This window comes from Seriola dumerili, unplaced genomic scaffold (assembly GCF_002260705.1).
Source record: "Seriola dumerili isolate Sdu_G_001 unplaced genomic scaffold, Sdu_1.0 BDQW01003285.1, whole genome shotgun sequence".
Taxonomy (NCBI): Eukaryota; Metazoa; Chordata; class Actinopteri; order Carangiformes; family Carangidae; genus Seriola; species Seriola dumerili.
Window position 1 is genome coordinate 8,554 of NW_019177540.1, and position 17,488 is coordinate 26,041.

The following is a 17,488-nucleotide window of genomic DNA, read 5'->3' on the forward strand; positions in this document are numbered from 1 at the left end:
CACGTGTACAATTACGAGGTGTGCAGGACGACTGACTCCAGAAAGAGTGACTGTAAGTTCGGCAGAGCTGGTAGTCAGAACGTGCTGATAATGGACCCCAGTTCTACAGGGACGATGCAGCGGATACAGAATGAAAAGAGCATCCTGGATGAACCAGACTCTCCTCTAGAGGTTAGAAAGCTGTTACATCACACGAACTTAATCCCATTGTTACAACATTTGAATAAATTAATTTGGTAATTTTTCAGCACCTTGGAGAGCATTATGGGGGATTTACACTTTCATTTTACTCCACGTGACAGAAAATGGTCAGTTTTTATCCCCTTACTTTGATTATTATTTAGTTTTTAAAAAAATGTTTTTTTTCCACTCATTTAAATTATATTCTGATATTAAAAAAAAAAGAAATTCAACTCATTTAAATTATATCCTGATAAAAAAATGTTTAACTAGGGCTACATAGTACAACAATTTAATCCCCGCATTCGTAAATTATTTCCTCATCTTTTTATACTTGTCCCATCTCACAACATAGATTATTTTACTGCAGTTTTGCTTTGTGAACTCATTGGGCCGCTGTTGCCTAGTCTGTTGCAGTTGTAGTATATTTATAGCAGTACCGCCTCTCCATTTCGATGTATTAGAGAGAAAGGGCAGGCGCAGACTGCATTGTCTTCTGTATAGTGGCCAATATACGCGACGAGGCACAACTGTCTTTATTTCTCTGATAATTTGAGGACTACTTTTGCTTCTTTTTTGTTTTACTGCCTTTGCCATCTTTCTAACGAATTTTACGAGGTTGCTTTTCCTTCTTGCCTTGACAATTCCAAACAATGAAACGGCAAGTACTGTTGTTTATTTTGATCGTCTGTCTTCGGTTGGTATTTGGACAGGTCAGTTACTCTATTCCGGAGGAAATGGCTAAAGGCTCTTTGGTCGGTAATATAGCTCAGGATTTAGGTTTAGACGTTAAACGACTGAAGTTGGGCAACGCTCATGTTTATTCTGGCGATAGCAGAGAATACATCGAGCTGAACAGCGAAAGAGGAGTCCTCCTTATCAAAGAGAGAATAGACAGAGAGGCGTTGTGCGGTGAAACAACACCGTGCGCTGTGCATTTTCAGATTGTCTTGGAGAATCCCATGGAATTTTACAGTGTAACAGTTGAAATCACAGATATTAACGATAACGCACCAACCTTTGAAAAAAATGAAATTAGATTCATAATTAGTGAATCTGCGGTGGTGGGGGCAAAATTTGATTTAGAACGAGCAGTGGATTCGGATGTAGGTACAAATAGTCTTCAAAGCTACATACTCAAACCAACTGATCATTTTTTACTTAAACTGCACAGCCAAGCGGATGGTACGAAGAATGTTGAAATGATTTTACAAAAACCCCTGGACAGAGAGAAGAATGAGTTTATTTCTTTGGTGTTAACAGCTGTAGATGGAGGAGAGCCACAGATGTCAGGAACAATGCAGATTCTCATCACGGTGTTAGATGTCAATGATAATGCTCCTGTTTTTACACAGCCGATATACAAAGGTACAGTGGCTGAAAATTCTGCAAAAGGCACGATTGTGACTGATGTCAGTGCTTCAGATGTTGATCATGGTCTAAACGGTAAAATAACTTATTCAATCACAAACACTTTAGATGACGTCAGACATATATTTGAAGTAAATGAGGAAAATGGTGAGGTGAGGTTGATTGGTCTTTTGGATTATGAAAAGAAAAGAAATTTTCAGATCAATGTACGTGCAAGGGATAATGGAGGACTGACGGATTCTTGTAAAGTGATCGTTGATGTGGTTGATATAAATGACAACGAACCAACGATTAAAATCATGTCTAAATCAACAATTATATCAGAGAGTGCCAACGCCAACACAGTCGTTACAATGATTAACATTCAAGACCCAGACTCGGGTGAAAACGGTAAAGTTCAGTGTTTTATAAATGATAAAATTCCGTTCTTACTGAAATCCACATCAAATAATTTCTATAGTTTAGTGACAGACAGTGATTTAGACAGAGAGAGAGCCTCTGCGTATAATATAACAGTGACCTGCTCTGATGAGGGAGTCCCCTCCCTCTCCAGCAGCGTCACTCTCACCTTACAGATCTCTGATGTGAATGACAACGCGCCTGTCTTTGAGAGGAGCTCATATGAGGCCTACATTGTAGAAAACAACACACCAGGCCTCTCTATATTCACAGTGAAAGCCAGAGACGCTGACTGGAACCAGAATGCCCGTGTTTCTTACATACTGGAGGACTCCTCTGTTAACGGAGTGCCAGTCTCCTCATATGTGTCCGTTAGTGCTGATAGTGGAGTCATCCATGCAGTGCGCTCTTTTGACTACGAGCAGATCAAAGATTTCCACTTCCGCGTCAAAGCGCAGGATGGAGGCTCTCCTCCACTCAGTAGCAATGTGACTGTGAAAATACTGATCCAGGACCAGAACGACAACCCTCCTCAAGTCCTGTACCCAGTCCAGACTGGTGGCTCTCTGGTGGCTGAAATGGTGCCTCGTTCAGCAGATGTGGGCTATCTGGTGACTAAAGTGGTGGCTGTTGATGTGGACTCTGGACAGAATGCCTGGCTCTCCTATAAACTGCAGAAAGCCACAGACAGGGCGCTGTTTGAAGTGGGCTTACAGAATGGAGAAATAAGAACTATCCGCCAAGTCACTGATAAAGATGCAGTGAAACAAAGATTGACTGTTATAGTGGAGGACAACGGGCAGCCCTCTCGTTCAGCTACAGTCATTGTTAACGTGGCGGTGGCGGACAGCTTTCCTGAAGTGCTGTCGGAGTTCACTGACTTTACACACGAAAAGGATTACAATGACAATCTGACTTTTTACTTAGTGTTGGCTCTGGCTGTAGTTTCCTTCCTCTTCATCACGTGTTTAGTGGTTATTATATCAGTGAAAATCTACAGATGGAGACAGTCTCGCATCCTGTATCACTCCAGTCTCCCTGTGATTCCATATTATCCACCACGTTACTCAGACACTTTGGGGACAGGGAATCTCCAGCACGTGTACAATTACGAGGTGTGCAGGACGACTGAATCCAGAAAGAGTGATTGTAATTTCGGCAGAGCTGGTAGTCAGAACGTGCTGATAATGGACCCCAGTTCTACAGGAACGATGCAGCGGACACAGAATGAAAAGAGCATCCTGGATGAACCAGACTCCCCTCTAGAGGTTTGACTAACTGTTCTTTTGCTCAAACTCAAAATTAAATGTATTTATCCAGTGATGTCATTTACAGCCCATACCGTTTCAGTACCTTGGACAGCGAAAGAACAATCCCTCTTGTTTTATTTTTTGTTGTTTTTTTTCTTTATTTATATGTTCGTTTTAAATATAAGTATCTTTCCATCATTCACTTTAGATCAAGTATTTGTTTGGGGAACATATCGTGCTATTTAACACCGCACAATAAAACAGAAACAGTAGTCTGTGTTGTTTGGTAGTTTATTCAGTAACCAGACAAGAAACAACAGAGGCAACTGTATTTTTCTCTTTAACTCGTGTAGTTTCATGTTGTGAACTCAGTGGGCCGCTGTTGACCAGCGTCTCGACGTTTTATTACACATTTATACTAGAACACCCCCTTGTCTCCTCATAAGCGTGAAGGACTCTGAAACATAAACGCACAGTCGCCGGTGGATGAAACACAATGCATGGAATATCAAGCTGGAATAATTTTACCGTCAGTTGTTGGTTAAACTGACACTTAGGGGATTTCATTTGCATCAGTACCGCTGATATCAAAAGAGAGGAGTAAACGTTAGTTTGTTTCGACGGAGATGTCTGACAGAACAATGAGACGGCAAGTACTGTTGTTTTTCTCGGTCATCTGTCTCAGTTCAGCCCTCGGACAGGTCAGCTACTCTATTCCCGAGGAAATGGCTAAAGGCTCCTTGGTCGGTAACATAGCTCAGGATTTAGGTCTGGAAGTTAAACGGCTTCAAGCGCGTAGAGCTCGTATTCACACGGGAGACAGCGCCGAATACATACAGCTTAACAAGGAAAAAGGACTCCTCATTATCAAAGAGAGGATAGACCGCGAAGCTCTCTGTGGCCAGACAACGCCTTGCGCGTTGCATTTCCAGATTGCCTTAGAAAGCCCGATTGAAATATTCCCGATTACTGTTGAAATCACAGATATCAATGACAACGCTCCTACATTCCAAAAGGAAGAGAAAAACATTGAAATCAGCGAGTCTGCGGTCATCGGCTCTAAATTCATGCTAGAGAATGCAATAGATCCTGATATCGGGCTGAATGGTCTTCAGAGTTATACACTAAAGCCCAATGATAATTTTATAACTAAATTACATAGTCAATCTGATGATTTTAAAAAGGTAGAGATGATTTTACAAAAACCTCTGGATAGAGAGAAACAGGAGTTTACATCATTACTGTTGACGGCTGTAGATGGAGGAGAGCCGCAAAGGTCTGGCACTATGCAGATTCATATTACTGTGCTAGACGTGAATGACAACGCTCCTGTTTTTACGCAAACTGTATACAAAGCAAGTGTGAAAGAAAGTTCCCCCAAAGGAACAATCATTACCAAAGTGAGTGCCTCCGATGCAGACAAAGGCTCGAATGGAGAGGTTAGCTACACGATCAGTAACAGCATGATTGGCACTTCAAAGTTGTTCCAAATCACTGAAGATGGTCATCTTATATTAGAGGGGCCTATTGATTTTGAAAAAGCCAGGAATTATGAAATTTATATAGAAGCAGTTGATCGAGGAGGTCTGTCTGATTCAAGCAAAGTGATCATTGATGTAGGTGACATAAATGACAATAGCCCCGTTATAAATATGATTTCATCATCCAATTCAGTTGGAGAAGATTCCCCTTCCAAGACGGTGGTAGCTGTGATGAGTGTAAATGATCCTGATTCTGAAGAAAATGGGAAGGTCAAGTGTGTGATTGACAAAAATATACCATTTACAATTAGGTCCACATCCAGTAATTTCTATAGCCTGGTGACAAACAGTGAATTAGACAGAGAGAGAGCCTCTGAGTATAATATAACAGTGACCTGCTCTGATGAGGGAGTGCCCTCCCTCTCCAGCAGCGTCACTCTCACCTTACAGATCTCTGATGTGAATGACAACGCGCCTGTCTTTGAGAGGAGCTCATATGAGGCCTACATTGTCGAAAACAACACACCAGGCCTCTCTATATTCACAGTGAAAGCCAGAGACGCTGACTGGAACCAGAATGCCCGTGTTTCTTACATACTGGAGGACTCCTCTGTTAACGGAGTGCCAGTCTCCTCATATGTGTCCGTTAGTGCTGATAGTGGAGTCATCCATGCAGTGCGCTCTTTTGACTACGAGCAGATCAAAGATTTCCACTTCCGCGTTAAAGCGCAGGATGGAGGCTCTCCTCCACTCAGTAGCAATGTGACTGTGAAACTACTGATCCAGGACCAGAACGACAACCCTCCTCAGGTTCTGTATCCAGTCCAGACTGGTGGCTCTCTGGTGGCTGAAATGGTGCCTCGTTCAGCAGATGTGGGCTATCTGGTGACTAAAGTGGTGGCTGTTGATGTGGACTCTGGACAGAATGCCTGGCTCTCCTATAAACTGCAGAAAGCCACAGACAGGGCGCTGTTTGAAGTGGGCTTACAGAATGGAGAAATAAGAACTATCCGCCAAGTCACTGATAAAGATGCAGTGAAACAAAGACTGACTGTTATAGTGGAGGACAACGGGCAGCCCTCTCGTTCAGCTACAGTCATTGTTAACGTGGCGGTGGCCTACAGCTTCCCTGAAGTGCTGTCGGAATTCACTGACTTTACACACGACAAGGAGTACAATGACAACCTGACTTTTTACTTAGTGTTGGCTCTGGCTGTAGTTTCCTTCCTCTTCATCACGTGTTTAGTGGTTATTATATCAGTGAAAATCTACAGATGGAGACAGTCTCGCATCCTTTATCACTCCAATCTCCCTGTGATTCCATATTATCCACCACGTTACTCAGACACTTTGGGGACAGGGACTCTCCAACACGTGTACAATTACGAGGTGTGCAGGACGACTGACTCCAGAAAGAGTGACTGTAAGTTCGGCAGAGCTGGTAGTCAGAACGTGCTGATAATGGACCCCAGTTCTACAGGGACGATGCAGCGGATACAGAATGAAAAGAGCATCCTGGATGAACCAGACTCTCCTCTAGAGGTTAGAAAGCTGTTACATCACACGAACTTAATCCCATTGTTACAACATTTGAATAAATTAATTTGGTAATTTTTCAGCACCTTGGAGAGCATTATGGGGGATTTACACTTTCATTTTACTCCACGTGACAGAAAATGGTCAGTTTTTATCCCCTTACTTTGATTATTATTTAGTTTTTAAAAAAATGTTTTTTTTCCACTCATTTAAATTATATTCTGATATTAAAAAAAAAAGAAATTCAACTCATTTAAATTATATCCTGATAAAAAAATGTTTAACTAGGGCTACATAGTACAACAATTTAATCCCCGCATTCGTAAATTATTTCCTCATCTTTTTATACTTGTCCCATCTCACAACATAGATTATTTTACTGCAGTTTTGCTTTGTGAACTCATTGGGCCGCTGTTGCCTAGTCTGTTGCAGTTGTAGTATATTTATAGCAGTACCGCCTCTCCATTTCGATGTATTAGAGAGAAAGGGCAGGCGCAGACTGCATTGTCTTCTGTATAGTGGCCAATATACGCGACGAGGCACAACTGTCTTTATTTCTCTGATAATTTGAGGACTACTTTTGCTTCTTTTTTGTTTTACTGCCTTTGCCATCTTTCTAACGAATTTTACGAGGTTGCTTTTCCTTCTTGCCTTGACAATTCCAAACAATGAAACGGCAAGTACTGTTGTTTATTTTGATCGTCTGTCTTCGGTTGGTATTTGGACAGGTCAGTTACTCTATTCCGGAGGAAATGGCTAAAGGCTCTTTGGTCGGTAATATAGCTCAGGATTTAGGTTTAGACGTTAAACGACTGAAGTTGGGCAACGCTCATGTTTATTCTGGCGATAGCAGAGAATACATCGAGCTGAACAGCGAAAGAGGAGTCCTCCTTATCAAAGAGAGAATAGACAGAGAGGCGTTGTGCGGTGATACAACACCGTGCGCTGTGCATTTTCAGATTGTCTTGGAGAATCCCATGGAATTTTACAGTGTAACAGTTGAAATTACAGATATTAACGATAACGCGCCAACCTTTGAAAAAAATGAAATTAAGTTCATTATTAGCGAGTCTACAGTTGTACGGGCAAAATTTGATTTAGAACGAGCAGTGGATTCGGATGTAGGTACAAATAGTCTTCAAAGCTACATACTCAAACCAACTGATCATTTTTTACTTAAACTGCACAGCCAAGCGGATGGTACGAAGAATGTTGAAATGATTTTACAAAAACCCCTGGACAGAGAGGAGAATGAGTTTATTTCTTTGGTGTTAACAGCTGTAGATGGAGGAGAGCCACAGATGTCAGGAACAATGCAGATTCTCATCACGGTGTTAGATGTCAATGATAATGCTCCTGTTTTTACACAGCCGATATACAAAGGTACAGTGGCTGAAAATTCTGCAAAAGGCACGATTGTGACTGATGTCAGTGCTTCAGATGTTGATCATGGTCTAAACGGTAAAATAACTTATTCAATCACAAACACTTTAGATGACGTCAGACATATATTTGAAGTAAATGAGGAAAATGGTGAGGTGAGGTTGATTGGTCTTTTGGATTATGAAAAGAAAAGAAATTTTCAGATCAATGTACGTGCAAGGGATAATGGAGGACTGACGGATTCTTGTAAAGTGATCGTTGATGTGGTTGATATAAATGACAACGAACCAACGATTAAAATCATGTCTAAATCAACAATTATATCAGAGAGTGCCAACGCCAACACAGTCGTTACAATGATTAACATTCAAGACCCAGACTCGGGTGAAAACGGTAAAGTTCAGTGTTTTATAAATGATAAAATTCCGTTCTTACTGAAATCCACATCAAATAATTTCTATAGTTTAGTGACAGACAGTGATTTAGACAGAGAGAGAGCCTCTGCGTATAATATAACAGTGACCTGCTCTGATGAGGGAGTCCCCTCCCTCTCCAGCAGCGTCACTCTCACCTTACAGATCTCTGATGTGAATGACAACGCGCCTGTCTTTGAGAGGAGCTCATATGAGGCCTACATTGTAGAAAACAACACACCAGGCCTCTCTATATTCACAGTGAAAGCCATAGATGCTGACTGGAACCAGAATGCCCGTATTTCTTACATACTGGAGGACTCCTCTGTTAACGGAGTGCCAGTCTCTTCATATGTGTCCGTTGTTGATAGTGGAGTCATCATTCAGTGCGCTCTTTTGACTACGAGCAGATCAAAGATTTCCACTTCCGCGTCAAAGCGCAGGATATCGAGGCTCTCCTCCACTCAGTAGCATGTGACTGTGAAAAGGACCAGAACGACAACCCTCCTCAGGTTCTGTACCCAGTCCAGACTGGTGGCTCTCTGGTGGCTGAAATGGTGCCTCGTTCAGCAGATGTGGGCTATCTGGTGACTAAAGTGGTGGCTGTTGATGTGGACTCTGGACAGAATGCCTGGCTCTCCTATAAACTGCAGAAAGCTACAGACAGGGCGCTGTTTGAAGTGGGCTTACAGAATGGAGAAATAAGAACTATCCGCCAAGTCACTGATAAAGATGCAGTGAAACAAAGACTGACTGTTATAGTGGAGGACAACGGGCAGCCCTCTCGTTCAGCTACAGTCATTGTTAACGTGGCGGTGGCGGACAGCTTTCCTGAAGTGCTGTCGGAGTTCACTGACTTTACACACGACAAGGAGTACAATGACAACCTGACTTTTTACTTAGTGTTGGCTCTGGCTGTAGTTTCCTTCCTCTTCATCACGTGTTTAGTGGTTATTATATCAGTGAAAATCTACAGATGGAGACAGTCTCGCATCCTGTATCACTCCAATCTCCCTGTGATTCCATATTATCCACCACGTTACTCAGACACTTTGGGGACAGGGACTCTCCAACACGTGTACAATTACGAGGTGTGCAGGACGACTGACTCCAGAAAGAGTGACTGTAAGTTCGGCAGAGCTGGTAGTCAGAACGTGCTGATAATGGACCCCAATTCTACAGGAACGATGCAGCGGATACAGAATGAAAAGAGCATCCTGGATGAACCAGACTCTCCTCTAGAGGTTGGTTATTTGGAGTTCATTCCACCTGTAATTTGTGTGTCACATGTAATGTATGAAGCTATAAAATTTTGCCGTGAATAAAAAATCTGCAATCAGCACCATGGACAGAGACAGTGTTAGCGACTAAAAGCAGGCCGTTCCCTAGAGGTTAAATCTTACTAGATATTAAGCTAATTGTCATTTTAAAAAATGATTATTTCATGTCAACCCTTCATATGATAGTTAAAAATTTAAATCGATTTGTATTCTCTCTAGTTTCAAGAAAAAAAACTATAGGTAATAAGAGGTGTTGTAATTTCAACTTGCACCGTCTCAAATACACCCTCACCCGTCGCCTTCTTCTCTATTTAAACTATTTATCTCTTGATTTCTTAATCTTACCAGAATCTTTTTTTCCATATGTTTTAATTCTGTCTCACAATTACTAGTCATATGGTTGTTATTGGTATTTCTCGTGTAATTTTGACTTTGAACTCAGAGGGACGCTGTTGACCAGTATGTATCAATTTTACAGCAGATATGTTGTGGTTCCTCCCATCAACTCCGTGTATTTGAGCTAGAGGCGAGACGGGGAGATACAATGAAGCACACACACGGGGGATCTAACAGAAATCAAACATGGAGTTATTGAACGGCTATTTCTTCCTTCTCTTAGCGGATTTTAAGACTATGTATTGACAGCGGATTTATGACAAGCACATATAACAGGTGACTGAAAGGTTACGCAAGGATTTTATGCTAAGACGATGTCGGACATAACAATGAAACGGCAAGTACTGTTGTTTATCTCAATCGTCTCCTTCAGCTCGGTGCTCGGACAGGTCAGCTACTCTATTCCCGAGGAAATGCCTAAAGGCTCTTTCGTTGGCAACATAGCCCAGGACTTAGGTTTAGATGTCAAAAGACTACTGTCCGGGAAGGCTCGCGTTTTTACACGAGATAGCACAGCATACGTCGAACTAAACAGAGAACTGGGAGTCCTCCTGATTCAAGAGAGAATAGACAGAGAGGGGCTCTGTAGACAAACGACGCCATGTGCTTTGCATTTTCAGATTTTATTGGAAAATCCAATGGAATTCTACAGTATCACTGTTGAAATCACAGATATAAATGATAACCCTCCGACCTTCATCACGGACAATGTTCAATTTAATATCAGCGAGTCTGCGCTTAGTGGCACTACATTCAATTTAGATAGGGCTTCTGATCTTGATGTAGGGGGAAATGGTTTAAAAACATATGTCTTGAAACCAACTGATATATTTTCTCTGAAAATGAATAATCAAGGAGATGGCAGTAAAAATGTTGAGATGGTTTTGAATTCACCGCTGGACAGGGAAAAAAGTGAACACCTTTCTTTAGTTCTGACGGCGGTGGATGGCGGCGAGCCGCAGATGTCAGGAACAATGCAGATTCACATCACCGTTTTAGACGCTAATGACAATGCCCCTGTTTTCACACAGTCTTTTTACAAAGCCTCTATTAAAGAAAATGCACCAGTAGGAACAGCTGTACTGACAGTTACTGCCAAAGATGCAGACCACGGATCTAATGGTAGGATAACGTATTCAATTTCAAGTATGCTAGATCATACCCGTGGAATGTTTGAAATAAATAAGGAAAGTGGCGACGTCACCTTGAATGGAAAACTTGACTATGAAAAGGCAAGAAATTTTCAGGTTAATATTCGCGCAAGTGATGATGGAGGACTGACTGGTTCTTGCAAACTGATAGTTGATGTATTAGACATGAATGACAACCGCCCTGATATTCATATTATGTCGAAAACAAATTTAATATCGGAAGACGCAAAACCTAACACTGTCGTGACAATGATAAACGTGGAGGATGCAGACTCTGCTGAAAATGGAAAAGTCCAATGCGTCATTAATGATAATAACAATTTCATGTTAAAGTCAACAACTAATAATTTTTATAGCTTAGTAACAGATAGTGATTTGGACAGAGAGAGAGCTTCTGAGTATAATATAACAGTCACTTGCTCTGATGAGGGAGTGCCCTCTCTCTCCAGCAGCGTCACTCTCACCTTACAGATCTCTGATGTGAATGACAACGCGCCTGTCTTTGAGAGGAGCTCATATGAGGCCTACATTGTAGAAAACAACACACCAGCCCTCTCTATATTTACAGTGAAAGCCAGAGACGTTGACTGGAATCAGAATGCCCGTGTTTCTTACATACTGGAGGACTCCTCTGTTAACGGAGTGCCTGTCTCTTCATACGTGTCCATTAGTGTTGATAGTGGAGTCATCCATGCAGTGCGCTCTTTTGACTACGAGCAGATCAAAGATTTCCACTTCCGCGTCAAAGCGCAGGATGGAGGCTCTCCTCCACTCAGTAGCAATGTGACTGTGAAAATACTGATCCAGGACCAGAACGACAACCCTCCTCAGGTTCTGTACCCAGTCCAGACTGGTGGCTCTCTGGTCGCTGAAATGGTGCCTCGTTCAGCAGATGTGGGCTATCTGGTGACCAAAGTGGTGGCTGTTGATGTGGACTCTGGACAAAATGCCTGGCTCTCCTATAAACTGCAGAAAGCCACAGACAGGGCGCTGTTTGAAGTGGGCTTACAGAATGGAGAAATAAGAACTATTCGCCAAGTCACTGATAAAGATGCAGTGAAACAAAGACTGACTGTTATAGTGGAGGACAACGGGCAGCCCTCTCGTTCAGCTACAGTCATTGTTAACGTGGCGGTGGCGGACAGCTTCCCTGAAGTGCTGTCGGAGTTCACTGACTTTACACACGACAAGGAGTACAATGACAACCTGACTTTTTACTTAGTGTTGGCTCTGGCTGTAGTTTCCTTCCTCTTCATCACGTGTTTAGTGGTTATTATATCAGTGAAAATCTACAGATGGAGACAGTCTCGCATCCTGTATCACTCCAATCTCCCTGTGATTCCATATTATCCACCACGTTACTCAGACACTTTGGGGACAGGGACTCTGAAGCACGTGTACAATTACGAGATGTGCAGAACGACTGACTCCAGAAAGAGTGACTGTAAGTTCGGCAGAGCTGGTAGTCAGAACGTGCTGATAATGGACCCCAATTCTACAGGGACGATGCAGCGGATACAGAATGAAAAGAGCATCCTGGACGAACCAGACTCTCCTCTAGAGGTTAGAATTTTCTAGCTGTCTGTTCCTCTGTTGAAATCACGCCCTTAAATCACTTTCCTCTTAATTTCAGCACCTTGGAGAGCGACATGATTCCATGTTTAAAACCATTTTTCCAGTTAGTTTTGTTTCGACTTTTTAAGGTGTCATCTATATTTTACAAAATTTAATTTACATCCAACATTTACATGCCCTGTTCCTTATTTAGGTTCCAGTGAGTTTCTCGGTTAACTGTTGTGTCACACAGCACTGCGAACTCACAGGAGATCTTTTTCTCTTTTTTTTATTCTCAATCTGAGCATGTCGATTTGTTGTGTGCATTTCAGCTGCAATTTGACTTTATGAACTCAGAGTGCCGCTGTTGGCCAGTTTGTATGAGATTTTCCGCAGACTCTTTGTCCCTCCCATCATGTCTTTATTTTAGAGAGAGAAGGAGTCAGAAGCAAAGCGCCCCATCCGGAATTTACCGAAGATACAGGACGTCGAATCCTTTTTCGTGTCGGGAATATATTTTGAAACCCTTGTTGACTTTTAAATTTGGGAAGACTAATGTCCAAAAGGCGTCGATTGTTTACACTGGGATAACGTCGGACAGAACAATGGGAGGGCAAGTACTGTTGTTTTTGTCGGTTCTGTCTCTCAGCTCGGTGCTCGGACAGGTCAGCTATTCCATTCCTGAGGAAATGCCAAAAGGTTCTCTAGTTGGAAACATGGCAAAGGATTTTGGCTTAGATGTTAAAAGACTAAAATCTGGTAAAGCTCGCATTTTTACTCCAGACAGTGACGAATATATTGAGCTGAATAACGAAAGAGGAGTCCTCCTTATCAAAAATAGAATAGACAGAGAGGCACTCTGTGGACAAAAGACGCCTTGCGCTTTGCATTTTCAGATTATATTAGAGAATCCGATGGAATTTTACAGTGTGACTATTGAAATCACAGATGTTAATGATAACCCTCCATCCTTCGAAAAGAACGACGTCAGATTTAAAATCAGTGAATCCGCTGTTAGTGGGGCTAAATTCATATTAGATCGTGCAGTTGATCCTGATGTAGGTTCAAATGGACTGCAAACATATCGACTTGAACCACGAGACAATTTTATTGTTAAATTACATGATCAAGCAGGTGGAACGAAAAATGTGGAAATGGTTTTAGAGAAACCTCTTGACAGAGAAAAGCATGAACACCTGTCTTTAGTTCTGACGGCGGTAGACGGGGGAGAGCCGCAGATGACAGGAACAATGCAGATTCTGATCACTGTTTTAGACGTGAATGACAATGCTCCTGTTTTTACACAGCCCATTTATAAAGCCTCCATTAAAGAAAATGCACCAGTAGGAACAGCTGTACTGACAGTTATTGCTACAGATGCAGATCATGGATCTAATGGTAGAATAACTTATTCAATTTCAAGTATCTTAGATCATGCACGTGGGTTATTTGAAGTGAATGATGAAAGTGGTGAAATTCGGCTGAAAGGAAATGTTGACTATGAAAAAGCTCGAGCATTTCAGATAAACGTTCGTGCAAGTGATGATGGAGGACTAGTTGACTCCTGCAAAGTGATGATCGATGTCACTGATATGAATGACAATAAACCCGATATTCATATAATGTCAAAATCAAACATAATATCAGAAGCTGCCAATCCCGGTACTGTTGTAACAATGATAAATATTCAGGATGCAGACTCAGGTGAGAATGGTATGGTCCAGTGTACTATGAATAATAATATTCCTTTTGTGATGAAGTCAACAACCAATAATTTCTATAGTTTAGTGACAGACTGTGAATTAGACAGAGAGAGAGCTTCTGAGTATAATATAACAGTGACCTGCTCTGATGAGGGAGTGCCCTCCCTCTCCAGCAGCGTCACTCTCACCTTACAGATCTCTGATGTGAATGACAACATGCCTGTCTTTGAGAGGAGCTCATATGAGGCCTACATTGTAGAAAACAACACACCAGGCCTCTCTATATTCACAGTGAAAGCCAGAGACGCTGACTGGAACCAGAATGCCCGTGTTTCTTACATACTGGAGGACTCCTCTGTTAACGGAGTGCCAGTCTCCTCATATGTGTCCGTTAGTGCTGATAGTGGAGTCATCCATGCAGTGCGCTCTTTTGACTACGAGCAGATCAAAGATTTCCACTTCCGCGTCAAAGCGCAGGATGGAGGCTCTCCTCCACTCAGTAGCAATGTGACTGTGAAAATACTGATCCAGGACCAGAACGACAACCCTCCTCAGGTTCTGTACCCAGTCCAGATTGGTGGCTCTCTGGTGGCTGAAATGGTGCCTCGTTCAGCAGATGTGGGCTATCTGGTGACTAAAGTGGTGGCTGTTGATGTGGACTCTGGACAGAATGCCTGGCTCTCCTATAAACTCCAGAAAGCCACAGACAGGGCGCTGTTTGAAGTGGGCTTACAGAATGGAGAAATAAGAACTATCCGCCAAGTCACTGATAAAGATGCAGTGAAACAAAGACTGACTGTTATAGTGGAGGACAACGGGCAGCCCTCTCGTTCAGCTACAGTCATTGTTAACGTGGCGGTGGCGGACAGCTTCCCTGAAGTGCTGTCGGAGTTCACTGACTTTACACACGACAAGGAGTACAATGACAATCTGACTTTTTACTTAGTGTTGGCTTTGGCTGTAGTTTCCTTCCTCTTCATCACGTGTTTAGTGGTTATTATATCAGTGAAAATCTACAGATGGAGACAGTCTCGCATCCTGTATCACTCCAATCTCCCTGTGATTCCATATTATCCACCACGTTACTCAGACACTTTGGGAACGGGGACTCTCCAACACGTGTACAATTACGAGGTGTGCAGGACAACTGACTCCAGAAAGAGTGACTGTAAGTTTGGCAGAGCTGGTAGTCAGAACGTGCTGATAATGGACCCCAGTTCTACAGGGATGATGCAGCGGATACAGAATGAAAAGAGCATCCTGGATGAACCAGACTCTCCTATAGAGGTTTAGTACCATGGACAGAGACACAACATCATTAGCATTACATCTATCTATCTATCTATCTATCTATCTATCTATCTATCTATCTATCTATCTATCTATCTATCTATCTATCTATCTATTATCTATCTATCTATCTATTTATCTATCAATCTATCTATCTATCTATCTATCTATCTATCTATCTATCTATCTATCTATCTATCTATCTATCTATCTATCTGGTTTTCCTGTGCTCTGAGAAGAAGACAGATATTGAACCACGTTTTATAAATTTCTGCAATTTCTTTTTACGTCCCTAAGTGCCGCTGTTGATTAGTTTGAGGAAAATAAAATCCCTTTCTAAAGAGAAGTCCTCCCTTCTCTGTTGTACAGCTTTATTTCTATCGGAAGTGGCTGTACAAAGACACCCCACTAATAAGCTCGCAACAAAATATTTCTGACGCGGTGTTTTTTTTTAAATCCATTTCGATTGTGCATGGAATTTTTCATGATGGGTGGAGGTTTTATATGTCCATGGAAGCTGTTGTTTCTCTGCATTTTTGTAGCAGAAGTAACCGTCGGACATGTCCGTTATTCTATACCTGAGGAAATGGCGACGGGCTCCCTTGTCGGGAATATCATTCAGGATTTGGGCTTGGATGTTAAGAGGCTGAAATCTGGGCGGGCTAGAATATTTACCGAGGACAGCAGTGAGTACGTCGGTCTTAATTTGGATAAAGGGACACTTGTAGTTAACAAGACGATAGATAGAGAGGAGCGATGCGGGCTAGTGTCTCCTTGCTCTCTGCATTTTCAAATAATACTGGATAATCCTATGGAGCTCCACCGCATCGACGTGGAAATCCTTGATATAAATGACAATGCTCCGGTTTTTGCCAAGAGGGAAATGAATTTTGAAATTAGTGAATTGGCTGTTAGGGGAGCGCGGTTTTCTCTTGACAGCGCCAGAGACCCAGACGTTGGGTTGAATACTCTCCAAACGTATAAACTGAGTCCTATAGATCATTTCAAATTAAATATGCTATCTCGACCTGACGGAACTAAATATGCTGAAATGGTTCTCCAGACCTTGTTAGACAGAGAAAATCAAGAGGAACATAAACTAACGCTAACAGCATATGATGGCGGCGACCCCCCTAAATCAGGGTCTGTTAAAATTAATGTTATTGTAATGGATGCAAATGACAATGCACCTGTGTTCGGCCAGTCTCTTTACAGAGTGACAGTTCCTGAAAATGCGTCAAGGGGCACTGTCATTTTAAAGGTTAGTGCCACGGATGCTGATAAGGGAACAAACGGAGAGTTAGTGTATTCATTCTCGCAAAATACAGACATTACATCATCTGTGTTTAATATAGATTCCCACACCGGGGAAATGACCGTGGGAGGTGAGTTAAATTACGAAAAAGTCAAGCATTATGAAATTGATGTAGAAGCTACAGATAAAGGAGGGTTGAGAGACACGGGCAAGGTGCTAATTGAAGTGACCGACGTAAATGACAATGCCCCTGTCATAAGCATCATCTCCCTCTCTAATCCCATACCAGAGGATTCGGCTCCAGATACAGTTATAGCTATGCTCAATATCAAAGACTTAGACTCGGGTAAAAATGGCCAAGTTAAGTGTTTTATTAGCCTAGATTTACCTTTCAAAATCAAGTCATCATCGACTAATTTCTATAGCCTGATGTCTGACGATGTATTAGACCGTGAAACAGTGCCTGACTATAACATAACAATAACAGCAATGGATGAGGGTTCTCCACCTTATTCAACAAACAAAACAATTCATTTAAGAATATCAGATGTAAACGACCACGCCCCAATGTTCCCACAACAATACCTGAATGCTTTCATCACTGAAAACAATTCACCTGGCATGTCACTCCTCTCTGTCAAAGCCAATGACAAAGACTCTGGGAACAATGCGCGCATTTCCTATTTTCTTGAGGATAGCCAACTGAATGGGATGTCAGCCTCGGCTTATTTTTCTGTGAATGCAGAGAGTGGAGAGATACTTGCTGTGCGGTCCTTTGACTATGAGCAAACGAAAGAGTTACATGTTTGCGTCAAAGCTCAGGATGGAGGCTCTCCTCCACTCAGT

The 17,488-nt window shown here is 42.1% G+C and overlaps 5 protein-coding genes across 5 annotated transcripts; all 5 read left to right on the forward strand.

Moving 5' to 3' along the window:
- Positions 1-833: 833 nt before the first annotated feature.
- On the forward strand, positions 834-3,224 carry LOC111239624 (protocadherin beta-18-like). Its single transcript, XM_022769505.1, has 2 exons — positions 834-1,162; positions 2,450-3,224. The coding sequence occupies exons 1-2, from the start codon at positions 834-836 to the stop codon at positions 3,222-3,224; spliced, it is 1,104 nt and encodes a 367-aa protein (XP_022625226.1).
- Positions 3,225-3,826: 602 nt separating this feature from the next.
- On the forward strand, positions 3,827-6,301 carry LOC111239625 (protocadherin beta-16-like). Its single transcript, XM_022769506.1, has 2 exons — positions 3,827-4,172; positions 5,457-6,301. The coding sequence occupies exons 1-2, from the start codon at positions 3,827-3,829 to the stop codon at positions 6,290-6,292; spliced, it is 1,182 nt and encodes a 393-aa protein (XP_022625227.1). The 3' UTR covers positions 6,293-6,301.
- A 584-nt stretch (positions 6,302-6,885) lies between these two features.
- LOC111239626 (protocadherin gamma-A2-like) lies at positions 6,886-9,841 on the forward strand. The gene is made up of 3 exons (XM_022769507.1): positions 6,886-7,230; positions 8,505-9,257; positions 9,818-9,841. Exons 1-3 carry the CDS (start codon positions 6,886-6,888, stop codon positions 9,839-9,841), a joined length of 1,122 nt encoding a protein of 373 aa, XP_022625228.1.
- A 162-nt stretch (positions 9,842-10,003) lies between these two features.
- On the forward strand, positions 10,004-12,418 carry LOC111239630 (protocadherin gamma-A2-like). Its single transcript, XM_022769510.1, has one exon. The coding sequence runs from the start codon at positions 10,004-10,006 to the stop codon at positions 12,416-12,418; it is 2,415 nt and encodes an 804-aa protein (XP_022625231.1).
- Positions 12,419-12,914: 496 nt separating this feature from the next.
- LOC111239629 (protocadherin beta-16-like) lies at positions 12,915-15,390 on the forward strand. Its single transcript, XM_022769509.1, has one exon. It carries the CDS (start codon positions 13,000-13,002, stop codon positions 15,388-15,390), a length of 2,391 nt encoding a protein of 796 aa, XP_022625230.1. The 5' UTR covers positions 12,915-12,999.
- The last annotated feature ends 2,098 nt before the right edge of the window (positions 15,391-17,488 follow it).